The 26,053-nt window shown below is 47.3% G+C and overlaps 2 protein-coding genes across 2 annotated transcripts in view; one reads left to right on the forward strand and one right to left on the reverse strand.

Moving 5' to 3' along the window:
* Positions 1-2,112, reverse strand: part of vps53 (VPS53 subunit of GARP complex) — a 293,849-nt gene extending 291,737 nt beyond the window's left edge. The window contains exon 1 of the mRNA XM_078224778.1: positions 1,995-2,112. Coding sequence (XP_078080904.1) covers positions 1,995-2,090 — 96 coding nt within the window. The 5' untranslated portion in view covers positions 2,091-2,112. The remainder of the gene's footprint in view (positions 1-1,994) is intronic.
* The window catches only part of LOC144501271 (ceramide synthase-like), a 58,284-nt gene that overhangs the window by 9,257 nt on the left and 22,974 nt on the right, over positions 1-26,053 (forward strand). The gene's annotated exons all lie outside the window — the stretch shown is intronic.

Consider the following 26,053-nt stretch of genomic DNA (forward strand, 5'->3'; position numbering starts at 1 on the left):
TTATCAGAAATCTATCAATCTCTACCTTAAACATACTCAATGACTAAGCTTCCACAGTCCTCTGGGGTAGAGAATTCAAAAGATTCACAACCCTCTGTGTAAAGAAATTTCTCCTTATCTCTGTCCGAATCCCTCTTATGTTGAAACTGTGTCCCCTGGTTCTAGATCCCCCCTAACCAAAGGAAATATCTTACCTGCTTCTACCCTGTCTAATCCTTTAAGTATTTATAGTTTTCAATTAGATCAACTCTCATTCTTCGAAACTCTAGAGAATACAGGCCCAGTTTGCCCAATCTCTCTTCATAAGACGGTCCCGCAATCACTGAAAAAAGTTTGATGAACCTTCGTTGCACTCCCTCTATGGCAATAATATCCTTTCTGAAGTAAGGGGACCAATCTTCCTCTTGTTCAATTTTATTAAACCAACGAAAGCCAAATAATTTATTGGTCATTTTAAGTTCTTTTCCCACCAACATCCGATACTTTCACGTGCATCAATATTAAACACAATCCTATTCATCCGACTCTCCTTTTTAGTTGTATCCGGCTCCTCGGATTGCAGCATCCACACACAACTTGCCGTTATCCACAAGCAATTTACTGAACCAGTCTGTAATTGGGAGAATTCTGAAAATATTTAAAATTCGCCCTTTGGACAATTTTGACCGCACTGAAGAAGCCAGTCAGCAATGGCAACCTTTTACACAAACTTTAGATGTTATTTACGAGCGAAATCGTCCAATGAACTCATTCTGATAGTTTTCATTTTTGGAATAATCTGCTTTTGTGAGTTAATATTACTCCAAGTGAGGAATTGCTTTAGGTAGATATTTGGCATTTGTTCGTCGTTAATTTAGACAGGCATCATGATTGGCGCAGGTTTGGAGGGCCAAAGTGCCCGTTCCTGTGCTGTACTGTTCTTTGAACAGGAAGGGATATCAATTTGCACATATGTTTGGTAAATGTCAGAATCAAATTAATTATAATAACTTTCCAGCATGTTGGAAAATTGTTGCATATAAAATATCTGATCAAGAAGTGCACACTTTTTTCATTAATGGGCTGTGGACATCACTGGCAAGGCCAACATTTATTGCCCACCTAAGCTGGTTGAGAAGGTAGTGGTGAGCCGTCTTCTTAAACTGTTGCAGTCCTGATGGTGTAAGTACATCGACGTGCTGTTAGGTAGAAAGGTTCAGAGTTCTGACCCACCAACATTGATATATATATTTCCAAGTCAGGATGGTGTGTGACTTGGATGGAGCTGAGGAAGATTGCAAGTGCTGGTGTTTCTGTGTGCCTGCTGCCCTTGTCCATCTCGGGAGTAAAGGTTGTAGATTTGAAAGGTACTGTGAAAGAAGCCCTGTTGAGTTGCTGCGATGCACCTTACAGAGAGAGTTTACACTGTAGCCACTGCACACTGGTCGTGAAAGGAGTGAATGTTTAAAGTAGCAGATGCCAATCTGGCAGGCTACTTTATCCTGGATGGTATCAAGCTTCTTGAGCATTGTTGAGCTGCACTCACCCAGGCAAGTGGAGGGTATTCTGTCACACTCCTGAAAAAGGAAACCCACACAGACATGGGGCGAACGTACAAACTCCACACTGACAGTGACCCAAGCCGGGAATCGAACCCGGGTCCCTGGCGCTGTGAGGCAGCAGTGCTAACCACTGTGCCACCGTGCAAAATAAAAGCAGTCCAGTCGTTTGTACAGATGACTGAAGAATGGAGTGAGTGGAGTGATGTGAGTGATTGGAGTGAGTGAGTGATTGGAGTGAGTGAGTGGAGTGAGGGTTGGCACAGTAAGTCTCACGACACCAGGTTAAGGCACATCATGAGTGAGGGTTGCCAGGGATACAGCAGGGCGCTGGCAGACAGCTGTCCACTGAGTTGTCAATAAACACAGGCAGGGATCTGTCCTTTCCAGACCGGATTCTCCTCCCCGCGGTGAATTAAAAGCTTCCCCCCCACCTTCCCAATGACCGCCCCGTACCTGCTCGATGGCCTGCTGCACCTCCGGGCTCAGGTACAGCACACCCTCCAACTCATCCACAAACTCCAGCTCTTCCTCCTCCATGGTGGCGGCCATCGCCGGCGAGCTGCACGCTGGGATAGGGGAGGACTCAGCCGGGCGCCACGTGACTGCAGCCAGCCTCCGCCGTCACGTGATCCCAGCCAGGCTCCAGCCTCTGGTTGAAGTTTACTCCCAGTTCAAGTGGAGTTTCCAAACTTGCCCTGAAAAAAGTTTGTGACATTGCACAAGAATGTTTCCACTCACATTACAAATGTTATCATTAATAGAACTTATCTGAACCCCAACTTATGTTTAAACAAAGTAATAGCTTTTTTTAAAAGTTTATTTATTAGTGTCACAAGTAGGCTTACATTAACACTGCAATGAAGTTGCTGTGAAAATTCCCTCGTAGCCACACTCCGACACCTGTTCGGGTACACTGAGGGAGAATTCAGCATGGCCAATGCACCTAACCCGCACGTCTTTCAGATTGTGGGAGGAAACCCACACAGACATGGGGAGAACATGCAGACTCCACACAGACAGTGACCCAAGCCAGGAAGCGAACCCAGGTCCCTGGCGCTGTGAGGCAGCAGTGCTGACCACTGTGCCACCATGCCGTCCTTTCTGTTAACTAATAACTGTTCTAATAACTGTTGCAACAAGTGGTTTATGTTCAATTTGGTCATTAGGAATATGTGGTTTCCCCAAGTTTAGTTTTTAAGCATTTGTGATCATATATTAAACATTTGATAATAAATACATTTTTACTCCACTGTAATCTGATCTTTTAATATGGACAGAATGGATAGTCGGGGTCTCTTTCCCAGGTAGAAATGTCGATTACTCGGGGACATAGGTTTAAGGTAAGAGGGGGAAAGTTTAAAGGAGATGTGAGAGGCGTGTTTTTTACACAGAAGGTGGTAAGTGCCTGGAACTCGCTGCCAAAGGAAGTGGTAGCAGCAGATACAATAGCAATGTCTAAGAAGCATCTTAACAGATAGATGAATAGGCAGCAATTAGAGAGAAACGGACCGCGTAGAGACAAAAGGTCTTTAGAAAGGCCTCATGTGTCAGTGCAGGCTTGGTGGGCCAAAGGGTCTGTTCCTGTTCTGTACAGTTCTTTGTTCTTTCTTTGATTTGATTTATTATTGTCACATGTATTAACATACAATGAAAAGTATTGTTTCGTGCGCGCTATCCAGACAAAACATACCGTTCATAGAGAAGGAAAGGAGAGAGTGCAGAATGTAGTGTTACAGTCATAGCTAGGGTGTAGAGAAAGATCAACTTAATGCAAGGTAAGTCCATTCAAAAGTCTGATGGCAGCAGGGAAGAAGCTGCTCTTGACTCTGTCGGTATGTGACCTCAGACTTTTGTATATTTTTCCCAACGGAAGAAGGTGGAAGAGAGAATGTCCGGGGTGCGTGGGGTCCTTAATTATGCTGGCTGCTTTGCCGAGGCAGTGGGAAGTGTCGACAGAGTCAGTCACTGGCATGGTGGCACAGTGGTTAGCACTGCTGCCTCACAGCGTCAGGGACCTGGGTTCGATTCCCAGCTTGGGTCACTGTCTGTGCAGAATCTGCATGTTCTCCCTGTGTCTGCGTGGGTTTCCTCCGGGTGCTCCGGTTTCCTCCCACAGTCTGAAAGACGTGCTGGTTAGGTGCGTTGCCCGTGCTAAATTCTCCCTCAATGTATCTGAACAGGCGCCGGAGTGTGGCGACTAGGGGATTTTCACAGTAACTTCACTGCAGTGTTAATGTAAGCCTACTTGTGACGCTAATAAATAAACTTTAAACAAATCAGTCTGAATCTGTAGAGAGAAAAAAACCGACTAACATTTCATGTGTGCGACCATCGTCATTATCATCATGCTTACTCAAAACGACACAAGGAAATATGCAATAGATTCAACACACCAGCAGGTGGTGCAATTGTACAATAGGAGTCATCTTAATCCCTGTCTCTTATTTGGATCTTGGTATTTCCTGTTGAGCACTTCAGGAGCTGCAATGTTACTGGAGCAATGTTATATAATAGATACCAGTTTGAGAATGCCGAATGTGTGGAATGCTACAGGACCAGAAAGCCAATGTTACACTGTATAGAAAGCATTCTTTCTGGTTGTATCACAGCTTGTTACGGCTCCTGCTCTGCCCAAGAAACTACAAAGGGTCGTGAGCAAAGCCCAGTCCATCACACAAATCAGCCTCCCATCCATTGACTCTGTCTACACTTCCCGCTGCCTCGGAAAAGCAGCCAGCATAATTAAGGACCCCACGCACCCCGGACATTCTCTCTTCCACCTTCTTCCTTCGGGAAAAAGATACAAAAATCTGAGGTCACGTATCAACCAACTCAAGAACAGCTTCTTCCCTGCTGCTGTCAGACTTTTGAATGGACCTACCTTGCATTAAGTTGATCTTTCTCTACACCCTAGCTATGACTGTAACACTACATTCTGCACTCTCTCCTTTCCTTCTCTATGAATGGTACGTTTTGTCTGTATAGCGCGCAAGAAACAATACTTTTCACTGTATGTTCATACATGTGACAATAATAAATCAAATCATAGCTCCATCTGCCTTTATTTGCTAGAATAATAAAGTTCTACCTATGCGTGCTTACAGATGTATACAGGGTGGACTTTTACACCGGCGGGATTTTCCACTCCCGCTGAAGTCAATGGACTTTTGAATGGGTCGCCGCGTTTTCCAGCCCCGCCCCCTAACTGCGACGGGGCTGGAAAATTACTCCCACAAAGTCAGCTCTGTACTTTTCAGGTGTGAATCGAATGTTACCCTTTAGCAAAGAGCCGCTGCTCTGTGCGAACAGGACCAAAGCGAAACTAGTTCGCTTTAAAGGTTTAAAATCCCGCCCCCTTTTTACCCCAATGTATCTCCCCAAAATCAAAAGTTTGGCTGGAAATCAGACCAAAAAAAAAGAAGTGAGACTTGGGAACCGGGTGTCAAACCAGGCACTCAAAGACCTTGGAGGAGAAGTGAGGGATAGAGGCCGGGTGGGAGGGGGGTCAAAGAGGGATGAGTGGAATGGGAACCGGGAATTTTGAGAGAAGGGGGTGATCCAGGCAGGTGGTTGTCCAAAGGAAACCTTTAAAAAGGTCAACTTGGCACAAGGAGGCCGAGGCACTCAGGTAGATCTGCTCAATCCTGGTGGCAACAAATAGCTCCACGCACTCCTCAGACTTTGTGGATGGGAGGCTGGTTTGTGTGATGGACTGGGCTTACGTTCACAACCATTTGTAGTTTCTTGTGGTCTTGATCAGAGCAGGAGCCATGCCAAGGGTGGCACGGTGGCACAGTAGGTTAGCACTGCTGCCTCACGGCGCCAGGGACTCAGGTTCGATTCCCGGCCTAGGGTCACTGTCTGTGTGGAGTTTGCACGTTCTCCCCGTGTGGGTTTCCTCCGGGTGCTCCGGTTTCCTCCCACATTCTGAAAGACATGCTGGTTAGGGTGCATTGACCCGAACAGGAGCTGGACTGTGGCGACTAGGGGAATTTTCAGTGGCTTCATTGCAGTGTTAATGTAAGCCTCACTTGTGACGAATAAATAAATAGACTTAAAACAAGCTGCGATACATCCGGAAAAGATGCTTTCCACGGTGCATCTGCTGTGTAATGTTGGCTTGCTGGTCCCGTCTCATTCCCCGCTCACCCGATGAAGGAGCAGCGTTCCGAAAGCTCGTGATACCAAATAAACCTGTTGGATTTTAATCGGGTGTTGTGAGACTTCTTACTGTGCAGTTCGAGTGAAGTGTGCCCAGAAGGAAAAAACAGGAAAATGCAAGTCTGAACTGGTCTTGTATACGTTAAAATGGAACACCAGTAAAACGGGGAGATAAGGATACTGGTCTGAACTATTTTTGGGTGGGAAAGGTCAGAGGATGTTGTTTGCCGTTGTGAATAAGATGTTAAGACAGCAATTTCCCTTTACGATAAGGTCATTGAGGGACTTTTGAACACACTGCCATCCGTCTTGACTCAATTCTGATCTAAGCCGTAAAGGAGAAAGGATTCCTTTTCCAAATTGATGAAGAACCAAAGTTAATATTTACATGACAATAATAAATAGAAAAAGACAACAGAGAGGCTACATTTCCCCATCTGTGTTACTTTTAATACAGGAGACAGTTTATTTATTAGTGTCACAATAGACTTACATTAACACTGCAATTAAGTTACTGTGAACATCCCCTAGTCGCCACACTCCGGCACCTGCTCGGGTTACACTGAGGGAGAATTTAGCACGGCCAATGCACCCTAACCAGCACGTCTTTCAGACTGTGGGAGGAAACCGGAGCACCCGGAGGAAACCCACCCAGACACGGGGAGAATGTGCAGACTCCGCACACAGACAGTAACCCAAGGCCGGGAATCGAACCCGGGTCCCTGTCGCTGTGAGGCAGCAGTGCTAACCACTGTGCCACCGAGCCGCCCAAAGATGATACCAGAAATGTAAGAGGATACACATCAGGCAAAGATTTGACAGGCTGCGTCTCTTCTAACTTGAAAAATAATACGGCTGAGGAGTTGCCTGATGGAGGTCTTTAAAATTATGAAAGGTCTTTCTAGAGTAGATAGAGAGAGAATGTTTCCTCTTATGGGGAAGGGCATAGCCAGAGGCCATCCATATAAGATAGTCACTGGAAAATCCAACCAGAAATTCATCCAGAGTGGTGAGAATATGGAACTCGTTACCAAGGGAGTGGTTGAAGCAGTTAAGGGGAAGCTAGACAAATGTTTGAGGGAAGGGGGAATAGATAGTTACCAAGGCAGATTTAGATGAGGGTAGATTGGAGGAGGATCAAGTGAAGCATAAACACCAGCATGGACTGTTCAGGCTGAATGACCTATTTCTGTGCCTTATATCCCATGAATCACAAAAGGTTGACGCAAGTGATCAGTTGAGCAAAAATGGGAGAAAATGGATAGAGACTTTTCATAGAATCGTAGCATCCCTACAGTCCAGAAGGAGGCCATTTGGCCCATTGAGTCTGCACCGACCACAGTTCCCCCCCAGACCCTATTCCCGTAACCCTCATTTACTCTGCTAGTCCCCCTGACACTCGGGTCAATTTAGCACAGCCAATCAACTTAACCCGCACATCTTTGGAGCGTGGGAGGAAACCGGAGGACCCGGAGGAAACCCACACAGACGCGGGGAGAAAGTGCAAACTCCGCAAGGCTAGAATCGAACCCGGGTCCCTGGCGCTGCGAGGCAGCAGTGCTGTGCCATCCTGCCGCCCTTTTCCATATTATCTCCTATCCTGCACCCATCCAAATTAAGAAGTCTTTATGGAAGAAACACGTAATGACTATCAAGTCCTTGTTAATGGGTCGTCAAGGAAAACTAATTTCAGGAGAGTTGGGGGTAGAAAATACAGGAAGTAAGCTATCTGATATTAGAACGGTGAGGTAGAAAGGACAAGAAAAGGTTAGTATTGCAACAGAATGTTTTGCGAGTTGCTAAGTAAGATGCTGCCAACACTGCTGGGTATATTGTAATAATGTGGAGATAGGTCACACTATCTGTAACCCCCACGACTTGCCTGGACTTGCAAAATCTCACTAACTGTCCTGTCTGGAGACAATACACATCTCTTTAAACTGTGCTTAACCCTCTCTCCACTCACATTGTCTGTACCTTTAAGACTTGATTACCTGTAAAGACTCGCATTCCAACCATTATTCTGTAAATTGAGTTTGTGTCTTTATATGCCCTGTTTGTGAACAGAACTCCCACTCCACCTGACGAAGGAGCAGCGCTCCGAAAGCTAGTGGCTTTTGCTACCAAATAAACCTGTTGGACTTTAACCTGGTGTCATGAGACTTCTTACTATATTGTAATAACCACATAACCATTTCAAATGTTTCAAAAATCATTTCCGTGCCCGTAATCAATAGTGGAAGACAAAATGTAAATATTTAATTGAAGTTCTGTCTGGAACACCGCAAAGGCCTTTTGACGGTTTGCTCCTTAGGTGGTAGTTGGGTCAATGTCGCTATTTCAGTGTTCACTGTCACAAAGTCAGCGTTTATCGGGACAATAGGAAGACAAAACGCCAGGAGGAATGAGAGTAAATCAGAAACATGGTCAGCCTCTTGTCTTTGTAGAAAATCTGGAGACTGTCTTGTCTGGAGACAATACACATCTTTTTAGCCTGTCTTGATGCTCTCTCCACTCACGTTCTTTGTATCTTAAAGACTTGATTAGCTGGAAGTATTCGCATTCCAACCATTATTCATGTAAATTGAGTCTGTGTCTTTATATGCCCTGTTTGTGAACAGAATTCCCACTCACCTGAAGAAGGGGCTTGGAGCTCCGAAAGCTTGTGTGGCTTTTGCTCCCAAATAAACCTGTTGGACTTTAACCTGGTGTTGTTAAACTTCTTACAGCCTCTTGTACCAGAGGATGAGTTACTGTGTGTGGAAGTGGCAGCGTGTTGGCACCACCTGCCCATTAGCCCATTGCACCAGGGGTCATTTGCCTTCTGCCACTTCGCAACCGCTGCACCTTTGGACGTTGATCTCCGTCGACTGACATCAGAATCAACAACCTATGGGATTCATTCACTACCTTTTCATTGAGGGTCACCACAGGCTGCAACTGGGGGAACTGCAAGAGTGCATGGCCAGAATTCTGCACAATAACTTGATTCTATCTCGATAGGCAGATATTTCGCAGTGCCCGTTTTGATTCAGTCCGTAGGCTTGAAGCAAAAGAAAATAAGGCTGACAGTCCGGTCGAGTACTGAGGGAGTGCTACTCTGTTGGGACTGCTGTCTTTCAGACTGAAATGTTAATCGGAGGCCCCATCAGGAGGATGTGAAAGGTCCCATGCCGCCATTTTGAGGAAGAGCAGTGTCCTTCCCAATATATATCCCTCAATAAATATCGTGAAGAAAAATAGATGATCTGGTAATGGGGGGGGTGGGGGGGGGGGGGGGGGGACACGGTGGCACAGTGGTTAGCACTGCTGCCTCACAGCGCCAGGGACCCGGGTTCGATTCCCGGCTTGGGTCACTGTCTGTGTGGAGTCTGCACGTTGTCCCCGTGTCTGCGTGGGTTTCCTCCGGGTGCTCCGGTTTCCTCCCACAGTCCGAAAGACGTGCGGGTTGGGTGCATTGGCCAAATTCTCCCTCAGTGAACCCGAACAGACACCAGAGTGTGGCGACTACGGGATTTTCACAGTAACTTCATTGCAGTGTTAATGTAAGCCTACTTGTGACACTAATAAATAAACTAAACTAAACTTGATGAATGGACAGTTGGCCTGGAAAAGGGCCAGAAAGCTGGTGTATTCATTTGCATGGTGTCCCTCTTTTACATCAGTCTTATGAAACTGTTCATCCTTTGTGTCTAGTGGAGGCTTTCATTCTGTGCTGAGCGTCCCCGAGTGAGACTCCTGCAGAGTGCAAAAGAAAAGACCCGAACGTTGTACCCAGACAGGCGCCGGAGTGTGGCGATTAGGGGATTTTCACAGTAACTTCACTGCAGTGTTAATGTAAGCCTACTTGTGGCACTAATAAATAAACTTAAACTTTAATGGCCAGAGGTAATTGGGGTTCACTGCTCACTTTTTAAATATATATTATTTCATGGTATGTAGCTAACAGCGTCAGCATTTGTTGTCAGTCCCTAGTCAGTCCCTTGAACTAAGTGGCTCAGCCATTTCAGAGGCCAATTAAGAGTCAACCACATTGCTGTGGCTCTGGAGCCACATGTCGGCCAGACCAGGTCAGCTCGGCAGATTTCCTTCCCTAAAGGACATTAGTGAACCAGATGGGTTTTAACGACAATCAATGTAAGATTCATTGAGACTAGATTTCAGAGAGTTAGACACCATCCAGGACAAAGCAGCCCTCTTGATTTGTATCCCATCCACAAACATTCTCTCCCTCCACTAGCAGCAGCGGCAGTGAGTACCATCTACAAGATGCACCGCGGGAACTCATCCAGGCTCCGTAGGCAGCACTTTCCAAACCCAAGGCTGCTACTATCTGGAAGAAGCAAGATCAGTAGATACATGGGAACACCACCTGGAGTTTCCCCTCCAAGCCACTCACCATCCTGACTTGGAAATATACCGCTGTTCCTTCAGGGTCAAAATCCTGGAACTCCTTCCCTAACAACACTGTGGGTGGTGTAGCTACACCACATGGGCTACAGCAGTTCAAGAAGGCAGCTCACTATCACCTTCTCGAGGACAATTAGGAATGGGGACTAATTTCTCGCCTATCCAACGATGTCCACATCACATGAATGAATTTAGAAAAATAATTATTAATTGAATTTAAGCTCCACATCTCCATGTCCCCAGAGCATTAGACTGGGCCTTTGGATTATTACTCTAATGACATTGCCACCATGTCACTAATGGTAAGGACAGAAGCGAGCTCCTGTCTGTCGTTGCCCCCAGGCAAGCAGAGAGGGCTTCTCGGCCGGCCTCCAGGCAGTTAAGATGGCCGCCGCTGCCTCCAGAAAGCTTCAAGTGGCCTTAAGTGGCCCTGATTGATGGGTAACCCTGCCAGCCTCCCCATTCATCTCCGGGAAATTGACCTGGGGGCAGGATGGAGCTGAGGAACCGGTACGCAGGCCAGCAGAGGTGTACTCAGCTTTGACAAAGAGTCATCTGGACTCAAAACATCAGCTCTTTTCTCTCCTTACAGGTGCTGCCAGACCTGCTGAGATTTTCCAGCGTTTTCTCTTTTGGTTTCAGATTCCAGCATCCGCAGTAATTTGCTTTTCCCTCAGTGCCTGTCCGCTTCCCACCCTGGCCTTGGCTGGATCGAGAAATGTTTTGCGAGTGGCACTTTCAAAAGAAATGAATGAGGTTGGCTGTTAAATGACAGCGAGCAGCCATTATTCATGTGTAAGCCTGACCGACAGTGACCATCAAACATCTATCTGAAGGGCCAAATGGCCTACCCGTGCTGCTATGTTCCATTCAGTTATGGAAGACTTTTGTGATTCCTAGCTTAAAGAACTCAATCTCAGACATTTCAGTCTGTTTTAATGCAGCAAAAACGTAGAGGTGACCTGATAGAGATCGATGAAATATTTAGCAAACTTACTATTAGATTATTCAGGTTTAACAGATGGGAGAGGACCAGCAGGTATGAGCAGGAATAGACTGGATGTTAGGCAGTTCTTTCTTACCTTGGGGAGTCGTGAACGCCCAGGTATAGATTTTTCAGGCTGGTGCACTGGGTGCTGACTCGCTGAATGCCTTTAAGAAGGGGGGGGCGACACGGTGGCACAGTGGTTAGCACTGCTGCCTCACAGCGCCGGGGACCCGGGTTCAATTCCGACCTCAGGTGATTGTGCGGAGTGTGCACGTTCTCCCTGTGTCTGCGTGGGTTTCCTCTGGGTGCTCTGGTTTCCTCCCACACTCCAAAGATGTGCAGTTTAGGAGGATTAGTCAGGGCCTAGATAAAAATGGTCTTTTGGCTAGTCAGTGCAGACTCAATGGGCCGAATAGCCTCCTTCTGCACTGACCATAAGACTATAGGAGCAGAATGAGGCTCTTCGGTCCATTGAGTCTGCTCCGCCATTCAATCATGGTTGATAGGTTTCTCAACCCCATTCTCCTGCCTTTTCCCCATAACCTTTGATCCCCTTACCAATCAAGAACCTATCTCTCTCTGCCTTAAATACACTCAATGACCCGGCCTCCACAGCCTTCAGTGGAAATGAATTCCATAGATCCGCCACCCTTTGGTTGAAGAAATTCCTCCTCATCTCGGTTCTAAAGGGTCGCCCCTTTACTCTGAGGCTGTGCCCTCGGATCCTCGTCTCTCCGACGAATGGAAACATCTTCCCCACGTCCGCTCTATCTAGTCCGTTCAGTATGTGGAGTGCTAAACTGGTTTTGCCTCTTCTTTGGGGGGAAGGGGTGACTTGGTGGCAAGGGTGGGGGGGGGAGGGAGGGAGGGGGTGCTGAGGCAGGGTCTTGGGGAGACAGAGCCGCACTGAGACTGTGTCGCTTAATTAATCAGTGACTATTATTGCTGTGACCTTCTACCCACAGAGCAAGACAAATACGCCAAATAAACTGCGTTGTACTTGTGCCAACAATTAAGCATGCTCAAGTGAAAATGTACACATTTTAATCTGCTTATCATTTACACTGCACCGCGACACTTCATCGACACAAAGGAACCCAAGTTGCCGATTGTATTTGTCAATCCATTAGGGGATGGGATTGAACCGACTGTTGGGTGGCTCAGGGAATCTGTGACAAATTGCCTCACAAAATGAAACTGTTCCCTTTGTCGATCTTCGCAGCTGAAATCTCAAATACATCACGGAAAACACAAAGTGACTTATCACCTTTTTGTTTGATCGTGCAGCCAGTACGCTGGTATTTTTTAATGCCAGGCTTCCATCAATCTCTGCTTCCCCCCCCCACCCCCACCCCCACCAGCCCCTCCCAAGTCCCCCCTATTCCTTGCCGTCTTCCCTGGTTGGGAACGCAGATTGTTGAAGTTTGCGGCAATCTCGGCAGTCACGCTTCCAGAATCTCCACTGCTGCCAATTCTTCCTCCTTCCCATTGCCATATTTTGCGTGCTGCTTAAAGTGCATCGTTTACATCCCTTCTGCCAACTTTCGCCGTTCACGTCACCTTCGGGTTTCTACCAATAGCTTCCACAAAATGACTCAGGCGGTTAAGCAGACGTCTTTGGCTGAACGCGTTTTTTTCCGGCGGCACAGTGGTTAGCGCTGCTGCCTCAGAGCGCCAGAGACCCGGGTTCAATTCCCGGCTTTGGGTGACTGTCTGTGCGGAGTTTGCACATTCTTCTCGTGTCTGCATAGGTTTCCTCCGGGTGCTCTGCTTTCCTCCAAAGATGTGTAGGTTAGGGGGATTGACCATACTAAATTGCCTCTTACTGTCCAAAGATTTGTAGGTTAGGTGGATTGGCCATGGTAAATTGCTCCTTAGTGTCCAAAGATGTGTAGATTAGGTGGATTGGCCATGGTAAATTGCTCCTTAGTGTCCAAAGATGTGTAGATTAGGGGGATTGGCCATGGTAAATTGCTCCTTAGTGTCCAAAGATGTGTAGGTTAGGGGGATTGGCCATGCTAAATTTCCCCCTAGTGTCCAAAGATGTGCAGGTTAGGTGGATTGGCCTTGATAAATTTCCCCTGAATGTCCAAAGATGTGTATGTTAGATGGATTGGCCATGGGAAATTGACCCTTAGTGTCCAAAGGATGTATAGGTTAGGGGGATTAGTCATGGTAAATGTGTGGGGTTATGGGGATAGGGCAGCGGAGAGGGTCTGGGTAAGGTACTCTATCAGACTTGAAAAGCAAAATGGCCTCCTTCTGCACTGTAGGGATTTTATGACTCTATGATATTTCTCCCTTTGCTGTGGTTGGTTCCTTTGATAGGTAGCGTTTCAATTGGACACAGTGCTGCAAACAAGAGGTCAAAAGTGAGCAACAACCGGTCTGGACTGGAACATTCTAATTATGAGGAAAGACTGGATCGGTGAAGTTTCTATTCTTTGGAACAGAGGAAGCTGAGTGCAGACCAACCCAAAATGTATAAAACTATGAGGCGATAAGAAGCTCTATTCCCCTTAGCTGAAGGGTTCATAACCAGGGGGCATAGATTTAGGGGAATAGGTAGGGGGCTTAGGGGAGGATTTATTCCACCCAGAGGGTAGAGGGCATCTGGAACTCACTGTCAAAGAGATGGTAGGGGTATAAATCCTCATAAACATTTAAAAAGTACTTGGATACACTTTTGAAGTCAATTTAGCCAATTTAATCCATTTCACCTACACATCTTGTCTCCGGTTTCCTCCCACAGTCCAAAGATGTGTGGGTTAGGTTGATTGGCCATGCTAAATTGACCCTTAGTGTCAGGGGATTAGCAGGGTAAATATATGGGGTTACGGGAATAGGGCCCGGGTGGGATTGTGATCGGTGCAGACTTGATGGGCCAAATGGCCTCCTTCTGCACTGTGGGGATTCTATGAATACTTCTATTCTATGAAAACTAATGGGCGATTTAGCATGGCCAATCCCCCTAACCTGCACATCTTTGGAGTGTGGGAGGAAACTGGAGCAACCGGAGGAAACCCACGCAGACACGGGGAGAATGTGCAGACTCCACACAGACAGTGACCCGAGGCCAGAATTGAACCTGCGTCATTTAATGCTTAACCGTTGCTGAAAGATGCAAGTCACGGGCGGGTCAGTAGCTGAGGGTAAAGAGAATATAAAGATATGTTGATCGAATGCGCTCCAGTAAGGTGGCACAGCGGCTCCTGTGAAGCATAAAACCCAGCACGGACCTGTTGGGCCGAATGGCCCGTTTCTGTGCTGCAGCTGTTTGAAGTAATCCTGCGAACTGAAGTAACCTTTCGGAAGTAAGTCCGCTTTATTGACGAAAACAGCTTCCTGAGGTTGGATTTTCCAAATGTGCGGATCCAGTTACAAAATGAATTATTTGGTGGGATCAGCATTGTCTTTGACAAAAAGAAAAGAGGGACGTTGGGTAGTGTTACAACTATCTATCAGGTAACACAGGATGGTTTCGTCACTATTACTCACCAGCTGGCAAAGCGACTGTTTTTATCCTGAATTCTCCTCAGGGGACTGAAATTAAAAGGAAAATCTCAACCTTCATTCCAACTCACTTCAATACAATTGTCATTTCGATTTCACAATTATTCCTCGTAGATGTTTCGTTACCGCAGCACATTTTGAGGCCTTAAAGGGCACAGGGTGTTCCAATATAGTGTCACCTCACCATTACTCCTTGAGTTACTCCATAAGACCATAAGACCATAAGACATAGGAGCGGAAGTAAGGCCATTCGGCCCATCGAGTCCACTCCACCATTCAATCATGGTTGATTTCAACTCCATTTACCCGCTCTCTCCCCATAGCCCTTAATTCCTCGAGAAATCAAGAATTTATCAATTTCTGTCTTGAAGACGCTCAACGTCTCGGCCTCCACAGCCCTCTGTGGCAATGAATTCCACAGACCTACCACTCTCTGGCTGAAGAAATTTCTCCTCATCTCTGTTCTAAAGTGACTCCCTTTTATTCTAAGGCTGTGCCCCCGCGTCCTAGTCTCCCCTGTTAATAGAAACAACTTCCCTACGTCCATCCTATCTAAGCCGTTCATTATCTTGTAAGTTTCTATCAGATCTCCCCTCAACCTCCTAAACTCCAATGAATATAATCCCACGATCCTCAGACGTTCATCGTATTTGGTCATCATCATTACCATCATCTTTCTTCTCTTCGGTTTCGATGATAACTCATGCCCTGGGCTTGGCCCTGCCACCTGAATCATTTTAATAATTCCAAACTAAAGTCACTGAATTCCAGTATCACTGAGTCACTTCACACAGTTGCAGAGGCTTTGCTGTATGCCATTGACGTGCATTAGGCAGTGCACCAATTCACCAGAACGTGCCATGTATGGGCTTATTGTTCGTTTAAACAATTATGCAAACCAAAAACAAGTTTGAACAGCCTCAGAAACATATTTCCTTGCGGAAATGGTAGGATGCCGGTGCCAAACAGACTTTGAGCACAAAGCTCTGTTTGCTGTAGTCACCTCTGGACATGGGGGTCAGAGAGCTTCCATCGGTGATGCTTACCTGCTTCCAGCAGCAATGGAGGTGGTGAGGAAGGGAGGAGACACTGTCATAAAGTCATGGACAGTAAGAAGTCTAACAACACCAGGTTAAAGTCCAACAGGTTTATTTGGTAGCAAAAGCCACACAAGCTTTCGGAGCTCCAAGCCCCTTCTTCAGGTGAGCCACTCACCTGAAGAAGGGGCTTGGAGCTCCGAAAGCTTGTGTGGCTTTTGCTACCAAATAAACCTGTTGGACTTTAACCTGGTGTTGTTAAACTTCTTACTGTGTTCACCCCAGTCCAACGCCGGCATCTCCACATCATAAAGTCATGGAGCCATAGAGATTTACAGCATGGAAACAGGCCCTTCGGCCCAACTTGTCCATGCTGCCCTTTTTTTTAAACCCCAAAGTTAGTCCCAGTTGCCCGCATTTGGCCCATATCCCTCTATACCCATCGTACCCAAGTAACTATCTAAATGCTTTTTAAAAGACAAAATTGTACCCGCCTCTACTACTACCTCTGGCAGCTCATTCCAGACACTTGCCACCCTCTGTGTGGAAAAAAGTGCCCCTCTGGATCCTTTTGTATCTCCCCCCTCTCACCTTAAACCATACCCTCTAGTTTTAGACTCCCCTACCTTTGGGAAAAGATATTGACTATCTCGCTGATCTGTGCCCCTCATTATTTTATAGACCTCTATAAGATCACTGACCAGAATTTTACCGTCTCGGAATCGGGGTGGGCGAGGCTCGTAGAACAGCATTCTCCATTGGCCTCGGGCTGGATTTTACGAACCTCGGGCGGTCGAGGCGGTAAAATCCTGGACACTGAGTTTACCTTATCTTATTTTTTTATTAAGTCGTGGGACTTGGGCGTCGCTGGCTGGGCCAGCATTTATTGCCCATCCCTTGAAACTGAGGGGCTTACTAGGCCATTTCAGAGGGCAGTTGAGAGTCAACCACATTGCTGTAGCTCTGGAGTTCCATATAGGCCAGACCAGGTAAAGATGGCAGATTTCCTTCCCTAAAGGGACATTTGTGAACCAGATGGATTTTTCCGACAATCGACAATGGTCATCAGTAGATTCTTAATTCCAGATATTTTTTATTGAATTCAAATTCCACCATCTGTTGTGGCGGGATTCGAACCCGAGTCCCCAGAACATTAGCTAAGTGTCTGGACTAATAGTTTAGCGATAATACCAGTAAGCCATTGCCTCCTCTATCAGGCAATGAAACAACATGTGAATAATAGAAAGTTAATGGTTGTTCAAAACGCTTTTGTAAAAATTATTTATTCATTGACAGAAAGTGTGACTAGGCAAACGTTCGCTGCCAATTCCCAACTGCCCTTGAGACGGTGGCTATGAAATGCCTTAGCGACTTGCCAGGCTACTTTTCAGGGAAGTTAAGAGTCAGCTTTGGTATCTTGACCTAGTAACGATGAAGGAAAGGCGATATGGGGAAGTTCCAATAGGGTGATGTTCCAACTCCTCTGTTGTCCTTGTGGAGGTTGCGAATTTGGAAGGTGCTGTCGCATTGCGTCACGCTGTCACCACGCACCAGTGGTGAGGGAATGAATGTTTAAGGTGGTGTATGGGGTGTCGATCAAATGGGAAACTTTGCCCTAGATGGTGTCGAGCTTCTTCAATGTTGTTGGAGTTGCTCATCCTGGCGAGAGGAGAGTATTCCACCACAGGGGGGGGGATTCTCTGTCCTCCCCGCACCGTGTGTCTCGCGGTGGGAGGTGGCATTCACTAGCCGCAGGATCTTCTGGTCCCACTGCTGTCAATAGGAAACCCGCGGTGGGGGTGACCCGTTGGCAGGTCTAGGAGATCCCACTGAGGGCGGCATGGTAGCACAGTGGTTAGCACTGCTGCCTCACAGCACCAGCGACCCGGGTTCGATTCCAGCCTTGGCTGACTGTCTGTGTGGAGTCTGCACATTCTCCCCATGTCTGCGTGGGTTTTCTCCGGGTGCTCCGGTTTCCTCCTACCATCCAGAGATGTGCAGGTTAGGTGAATTGGCCGTGCTAAATTGACCCTTAGTATCAAAAGATGTGTGGGTTTGGGGGATGAGCCACGGTAAATGTGTGGGGTTACAGGGATAGGGTGGGGCAGAGGGCCTGGGTAAGATATGTCAGAGAATCAGTACACACTCAATGGGCTGAATGGCCTCTTCTGCACTGTAGGGATTGTATGATTCTATGAAATTGCAGACTGATCTCCTACCGTCATGAAAGGAAGTCACAAACATGAACTCTGAACCTCCCCTAGCTCGCTGCACCAATAATTGGTTTACCAAAGTCACCAGTCAAAACTAGTACTCCTTGTTGGTGTAAAGACAATGCCAGAACATTGTTGTGCCATCTAAGTCTCATGCTGAACTTAAAAAGAAGCCATTTTGATTTTGTTAAATGTCTCCATGATTTATCAATGAACCTCCCAAACTAACGGGGATAAGAGCAAACTTAATTCCTTTTGATTAGTCACTTCGATACCATAGAAGCATAGAATCCCTACAGTGCAGAAGGAGGCCATTTGGCCCATCGAGTCTACACCGACTCTCTGACAGAGCATTCTTGAAACCTCAAGCATTTACCCCACTACTTCCTACTAGCCTAAACTAGGGGTGGCACGGTTGCACAATGGTTAGCACTGCTGCCTCAGCGCCAGGGACCCAGGTTGGATTCCCGGCTTGGGTCACTGTCTGTGTGGAGTTTGCATGTACTCCTTGTGCCTCCGGGTGCTCTGGTTTCCTTCCACAATCTAAAAATGTGTAGGTTAGGTGAATTGGCCGTGCGAAATTCTCCCTCAGTGTGTCCAAACAGGTGCCGGAATGTGGTGACTGGGGGATTTTCACAGTAACTTCATTGCAGTGTGAATGTAAGCCTACTTGTGACTAAAAAATTAACTTTACTTTAAAAACATCTTGGGACAATAAGGGGCAATTTAGCATGGCCAATTCACCTAACACGCACACCTTTGGAGTGTGGGAGGAAACCGGAGCGCCCGGAGGAAATCCACGCAGACACGGGGAGAATGTGCAAACTCCACACAGACAGTCACTCGAGGCAGGAATCGAACCCGGGTCCCTGGCGCTGTGAGGCTGCAGTGCTAACCACTGTGCCACCGTGCCGCCCATATCACCAGCGCCCCAATTTTGTTGTCTTGGTAGGGAACTTCCGACAGGTGAATCAACATATGGGGATGAAAAAGTTCCGACCGGGAGCCACAAAAGAGGTTGGGCACCCCATCCCTACCCTAACACAGTCAGCTGTCGCCAAAACCAGACTGTTTTTCACAATTTGCACAATGCTGGCAAGCTGCAATGAATGGATGAATGAGCCATTGAGACATTCCTCTTGTCTGATGCAGGTTGGAGTAATGCATCAAAGGTATTGTACATCAGACGGAGAGCCTGACTGGCGGCTACTGTGCCCAGAGGTAACACAAAACAACCTGTGTAGCAGGACTGGCAGCATTGCTGAGTCACTCTGACTGGCTAACCGCGTCAGCTGTTGTTCTTTCCACTCCCTGGTCGCTTCAAGCCTTAGTAACTCCTCCCAGTTTCCTCCCAATGGTGACACCGACACCCAAAACAAAGGCATGTTTTGCTCCACATCCAGAGAATAAGCCAAAGGTTCAATCAGAACGTTTGCTTTGAAAAGAAATGGATAGCGACGGTGAGATTCCCTGCTTCTAATTTTCAATTAACCAATTCACAGATTGCATGCTTTCACTTTGTTAGCTTGTCTCCTCGTCTGTGAGAGGCAAATAGAGGACGACACACGGTGGCACAGTGGTTAGCACTGCTGCCTCACAGCGGCAGGAACCTGGGTTCGATCCCCGGCTAGGGCCACTGTCTGTGCGGAGTCTGCACGCTCTCCCCGTGTCTGCATGGGTTTCCTCCCACAGTCCAGAGATGTGCCGGTTAGGTGCATTGGCTAAATTGCCCCAGGATGCATAGGTTAGGGGGATTAGCGGAGCAAGTATGTGGGGTTACGGGGATAGCGCCTGGGTGGGATTGTTGTCGGTGCAGACTCAATGGGCCGAATGGCCTCCTTCTGTACTGTAGGGATTCTAAGGATTCTAAAATATCTCACTGGGGTGTTTCCTAATATTGCGGGAATGATATTGGAGGGTTTGACTGTGTGGAGTTTGCACGTTCTCCCCGTGTTGGTCATGATAAATTGTCCTCCCAGGCACAAACCTTGTTCCGATATTTAGAAAGTCTGGTACTCACCATTGTTATTAGTGTTTTAGGCCGGCGGACCACAAGCTTGTGCAAGCAACCATCATAATTGGTAACATAGAATCCCGACAGTGCAGATGGTGGACATACGGCCCACCGAGCCACCGCTGACAACAATTCCACCCAGGCCCTATCCCTATAACCCCACGCACTTACCCTGATAATCCTCCTGACGCTAAGGGGCAATTTAGTATGGCCAATCCATCTAACCCGCACATCACAGGGGAATTTCACAGTAACTTCATTGCAATGTTAATGTCAGCCTTACTTCTGACACTAATCAATAAACTTTACTTTATCTTTGGAGTTTGGGAGGAAAGCGGAGCTCCCGGAGGAAACCCACACAGACACGGGGAGACACAGACAGTCACCGGAGGCCGGGATTGAACCTGAGTCCCTGGCGCTGTGAGGCAGCAGTGCTAGCCACTGTGCCACCGTACCACCTGAGACTTTCAATTCCCGATTTTATTGAACTTAAATTTCACCATCTGCCATGGTGGGATTTGAACTCAGGTCCACAGTACATTAACTTGGGCCTCTGGATTATTAGTCCAGTGGCAATACCCCTGCGCCATCATGTTCCCTCACCTCATACGTCCACTTGGTCTGCCTCATGGCTAATCACCTTGTGCTCCTGTATATCAGGGAACTACAGTCAAAACATTTGTAACCTGCAGTTGATTAACAATCAAGAAAATAAAAATAAAACAAAGAGAAATACTCCAAGATGAAAGGGGAAATAGGGCGAGTGACAAAGAGGAACTGAGAAAGAAGGATAGGGGTTAAACATACCAGAACAAAATATTCTCATTATATATACAAGGGATGACGATGGTTCTAAATTGAATGGAATGGGCTCAAACTCTCTGGAACAGGCCTCTGTATTTGGCATTGAGTCCCTGCGGAGTCGATGGCCTAGTGGTAATCATAGAAACCCTACAGTGCAGAAAGAGGCCATTTGGCCCAACGAGTCTGCACCGACCACAATCCCACCCAGGCCCTACCCCCATATCCCTACATATTTACCCACTAATCCCTCTAACCTATGCATCCCGGGACACGAAGGGATGCATAGGTTAGAGGGATCTTTGGACTGTGGGAGGAAACCGGAGCACCCGGAGGAAACCCACGCAGACACGGGGAGAACATGCAAACTCCACACAGACAGTGACCCGAGGCCAGGAATCGAACCCGGGTCCCTGGAGCTGTGAAGCAGCAGTGCTAACCACTGTGCTACCGTTCCGCCCATATATTGCAAGTGTGTGGTTGACTCTCATCTATCCTCTGAACAAGGGCAGCTAAGGATGGGCAATAAATGCTGGCCAGCCAGCGACGCCCACATCCCACAAATGAATTTTAAAAGAGCAACGTCTCAATGTTAAAGTTCTCACTGTTGTTTTTAAATCCCTCCCTTTTTCTATAATGTCCTCCTTCCCCATAAATCTATAAGGAATATACACTTATCTAATCCTTTAATCCTTTAACATTGCTGATTTTAGTTGGGGGTGGTGGGAGAGCTGGTGACCGAGTCTTTGGATTACTGGTCTAGTTATCCAAAGATCCAGGGCAATGCTTGGGGGACCCTGGGTTCATATCCTGTCGTAGTGGATGGTGAAATTTAAATTCAATAAAAAGCTGGAATTAAAAGTCTAATGACCCATCGGGTTCACTAATGTCCTTTAGGGAAGGAAATCTGCCGTCCTTACCTGGTCTGGCCTACATGCGACTCCAGAGCCACAGCAATGTAGTTGACTCTCAACTGCCCTCTGAAATGGCCCAAGCAAGCCACTCGCTCAGTTGAAGGGTAATTAGGAATGGAGAATGGAGGCTTAAATTATTTTTTAACATTTTTTTTGTTAATTCGTGGGCCATGGGCGTTGTTGACTGGCTGGCCAGCATTTATTGCCCATCCTTAGTTGCCCTTGGAGGGCAGTTGAGAGTCAACCACATTGCTGTGGTTCTGGAGTCACATGTAGGCCAGACCGGATAAGGACGGCAGATTTCCTTCCCTAAAGGACATTAGTGAACCAGATGGGTTTTTCCGACAATGGTTTCATGGTCATCAGTAGATTCTTAATTCCAGATATTTTTTATTGAATTCAAAGTCCACCAGCTGCCGTGGCGGGATTCGAACCCGGTTCCCCCAGAGCATCAGCTGAGTTTCTGGATTGACACTGCAGTGTCAGATTTGATTTCTGTGCTCAAGAGTTGGAGCAGGACTTGAACCCAGTGGCCCCGAGGCAGGAATGCTCCTAACTGAGCCCACGGCTAACACGGGGGAGTCTGCACTCGGATTGTGAATATCAGATATTTCCCCGTGTCATGCATGCCTCTGCACGAAATATCATCCACTTGACTTATTGTGAGAGAGTAAGCTTCAAGTTGAAATAGAGAACTGTAATTATGAAGTTGTGGCTGGTAAAACACTAGTCTGTTCCATATCATTTACACATGTCACAAATAACTAGTATCCCAGAACGGTTTCCAGTAAATTAGTGCTGGCTGTATTTCCTAGAGAGAGTATTTTCCTTAATGTTACCCATTCTCTTCCGTGGCTGATTGCAAGTCTCAATTTGTTGAGATGACTCGTTGAAAGATTAACCCAGCCTCACTTGAGAATCTTTGTTAAAAAGTCAAAGAGTCCTTGTGACACAGACGGAGACCATTCAGCCCATTCTTCTCCATCCTAGGCGGTCCCTTGGAGTGGGAGATGACTCGCTTCCACACTGACAGCGAGTTCTCAGGTGACTAAGGAGTCCAGTGGGTGACCTACAGTCTCTGTCACAGGGTGGGGTAGACTGTGGTTGGAGGGGCGGGTGGGTGGGGTTCCTGGGTTGCCGTCTGTTCCTTTCACTGTCATGTTTGGTTTCAGTTTGCTCTCAGCGATGAAACTCGAGATGTTCAGCTCCTTCCCAGATGCTTTTCCTCCAGGCCAGGCAGTCTTGGGCCGGGTTTGCCCAGGTGTGGGTGGGGATGTTGCACTTTTTCAAGGAGGCTTTGAGCTTGTCCTTGAGGTGTTTCCTCTTCCCTCCTGGGGCTCGCTTGCCGTGTCAAAGCTCCGAGTGGAGCCATTGCTTTGGGAATCTCTTGTCCGGCTTGCAGACGATGTGGCCCTGCCCAGCGGAGCTGATCGAGCCCATTGAGTCTATACTAGCTGCCCGTACAGCAATACACTCAGTCCCATTTCTAGATCATAGAAACCGTACAGTGCAGAAGGAGGCCATTCAGCCCATCGAGTCTGCACCGATTCTCTCTGAGAGAGAACCTTATCCAGGCCCTTTCCCCCACTCCATCCCCGTAACCCCACACATTTACCATGGCTAACCCATCTAATGTCTTGGGACACTACGGGGTAACTTACCATGGTCAGTCCACCTAACACATCTTTGGAGTGTGGGAGGAAACGGGAGCACCCGGAGGAAACCCACGCAGACACAGGAAGAACGTGCAAACTCAGCACAAATAGTGACCCAAGGCCGGAATTAAACCCGGGTCCCTGGCGCTGTGAGATGGCAGTGCTAACCAGCGTGCCACCAACCAGCGTGCCACCCTTGCATTTAGATAGCACTTCCCAGACACCTCAAAACACATTGCGGCCAATGAAATATTTTCAAAGTGTAGCCACTATTATAAATTGGACGCCAAGCAAGCTCACACAAACAGCAATGCGACAATGGCCAGATCATCTTTGTGACGTCAATTGAGGGATGAATGTTGACCAGACCATCAAGGAGAACTCCTTCGATATAGGACCAGGGGCTCTTTTGCATTCACGTCAAGCAGGGCCGTGGTTTAACACTGGCCCTGAAACACAGCACCTCCGGCAGTACAGTACTCCCTCAGCACGGGCACTGCACTGTCAGACTTGATTTCTGTGCTCAAGAGCTGGAGCAGGACTTGAACCCAGTGACTCCCAACTGAACCCAGGGGGAGTCTGCACTCGGATTGTGAATATCAGATATCTCCCCGTGCCGTGCACGCCTCTGCACGAAATATCATCCACTCGATTTATTGTGAGAAAGTAAACTTCAAGTTGAAATAGAGAACTGTAATTATGAAGTTGTGGCTGGTAAAACACTAGTCTGTTCCATATCATTTACACATGTCACAAATAACTAGTATCCCAGAACGGTTTCCAGTAAAATAGTGCTGGCTGTATTTCCTCGGGAGAGTATTTTCCTTAATGTCACCCATTCTCTTCCGTGGCTGATCGCAAATCCTAATTCATTGACTTGCTGAAGGATTAACCCAGCCGCACTTGAGAAGCTTTGTTAAAAAGTCAAAGAGTCCTTGTGACACAGACGGAGACCATTCAGCCCATTCTTCTCCATCCTAGGCGGTCCCTTGGAGTGGGAGATGACTCGCTTCCACACTGACAGTGAGTTTTCGGGTGATTGAGGAGTCCAGTGGGTGACCTACAGTCTTTGTCACAGGGTGGGGCAGACGGTGGTTGGAGGGGCGGGTAGGGTGGGGTTCCTTAGTTGCCACGCGTTCCTTCCACTGTCAATGCTTGGTTTCAGCGATGAAACTCAAGATGTTCAGCTCCTTCCCGGATGCCTTTCCTCCAGTTCGGACGGTCTTGGTCTAGGGATGTCGGTGGGGATGTTGCATTTTTTCAAGGAGGCTTTGAGGATGTCCTTGAAGTGTTTCCTCTTCCCTCCTGGGGCTCGCTTGCCATGTCAAAGCTCTGAGTGGAGCCATTGCTTTGGGAATCTCGTATCCGGCATGTATACAATGTGGTCCTGCCTAGCTGAGCTGATCGAGCCCATTGAGTCTATACTAGCTGCCCGTACAGCAATACACTCAGTCCCATTTCTAGATCATAGAATCCATACAATGCAGAAGGAGGCCATTTAACCCATCGTATCTGCACCGACTCTCTCTGAGAGAGTACCTCACCCAGGCCCTTTCCCCACCCTATCCCCATTTATCATGGCTAACCTATCTAATCTTGGGACACTAAGGGGCAATTTAGCATAGCCAATTCACCTGATCTACATATCTTTGGACTGTGGGAGGAAACCGGAGTGTCTGGAGGCAACCCAAGCACACACGGGGAGAACATGCAAACTCCACATTGACAGTGACCCGAGGCCGGAATTGAACCTGGGTCCCTGGCGCTGTGAGGCAGCAGTGCTAACCAGTGTGCCACCCCCATTCAATCCCCGCAGCGCGGTAAAATCATTTCCTCTCGAGTGCCCCTCCAGTAAACTGCATCCATTGGATCACCATTCTTCACTCATCCAGTCACCTTCTAAATTAATTCCAGCAAGTTGTAAGATTTATGTCTAAAAGCTTGCAGACTCTGCCCTACATACCTGCATTCTTTCACTGTCCATCAATCACATGCTTCCAGCACATTTCCCAATATAGACATTAGGTTAATCAAATTGTCATTCCCAAGATTGTACCCTTTTAAATTCAGGGACTGCATTTGCCTCAGGGCCGACTCGAAAAAACCCTTCAAAATAACAGGCAAAGCAAGACGAATTTCCTCCTTCATTCCCTTGACAAGTTTATGAGTGAGTACCTCCCCAATTCACCACTTGATAGATTTCACAGATGCTGTGAAACGTAGGATTATTCCTGAAGTTAATCATCGAATACCTGTCGGGGAGAACACGAATATCCAGCCTGTGCCGACCACAATCCCACCCAGACCCTATCCCCATAACCCCCCCGTATTTACCCTGATAATCCCCCGGCACTTAGGGGCAATTTAGCACGGCCAATGCGCCTAACCGGCACATCTTTGGACTGTGGGAGGAAACCGGGGCAACCCGGAGGAAACCCACGCAGACACGGGGAGAACGTGCAGACTCCGCACAGACAGTGACCGAGGCTGGAATTGAACCCGGGTCCCTGGCGCTGTGAGGCAGCAGTGCTAAATCACTGTGCCACCCCCAATAACACTCTTCAGAGTGTTATTCAAAATAAAATGTGAATTGCTGATAAAATAATCCATTTTAAAAGTTCTAAAAGAGCATTGCGACACAAAAGCTTCCTTCTTTATGTGACCTCTGCAAAGGAAATTGTAAAAGTACTTGCTGAGGAGTGAGAATGTTTCTGGTCAATGGATGCAGTGTTAAAAGTGCCAACAATATTTTACCCTGTTGAATAGTTCCTTTTTTAAATTTTTCACTCCGTTGTTGAAGTTACAA

The sequence above is a fragment of the Mustelus asterias genome, chromosome 12, assembly GCF_964213995.1.
Source record: "Mustelus asterias chromosome 12, sMusAst1.hap1.1, whole genome shotgun sequence".
Classification (NCBI taxonomy): Eukaryota; Metazoa; Chordata; class Chondrichthyes; order Carcharhiniformes; family Triakidae; genus Mustelus; species Mustelus asterias.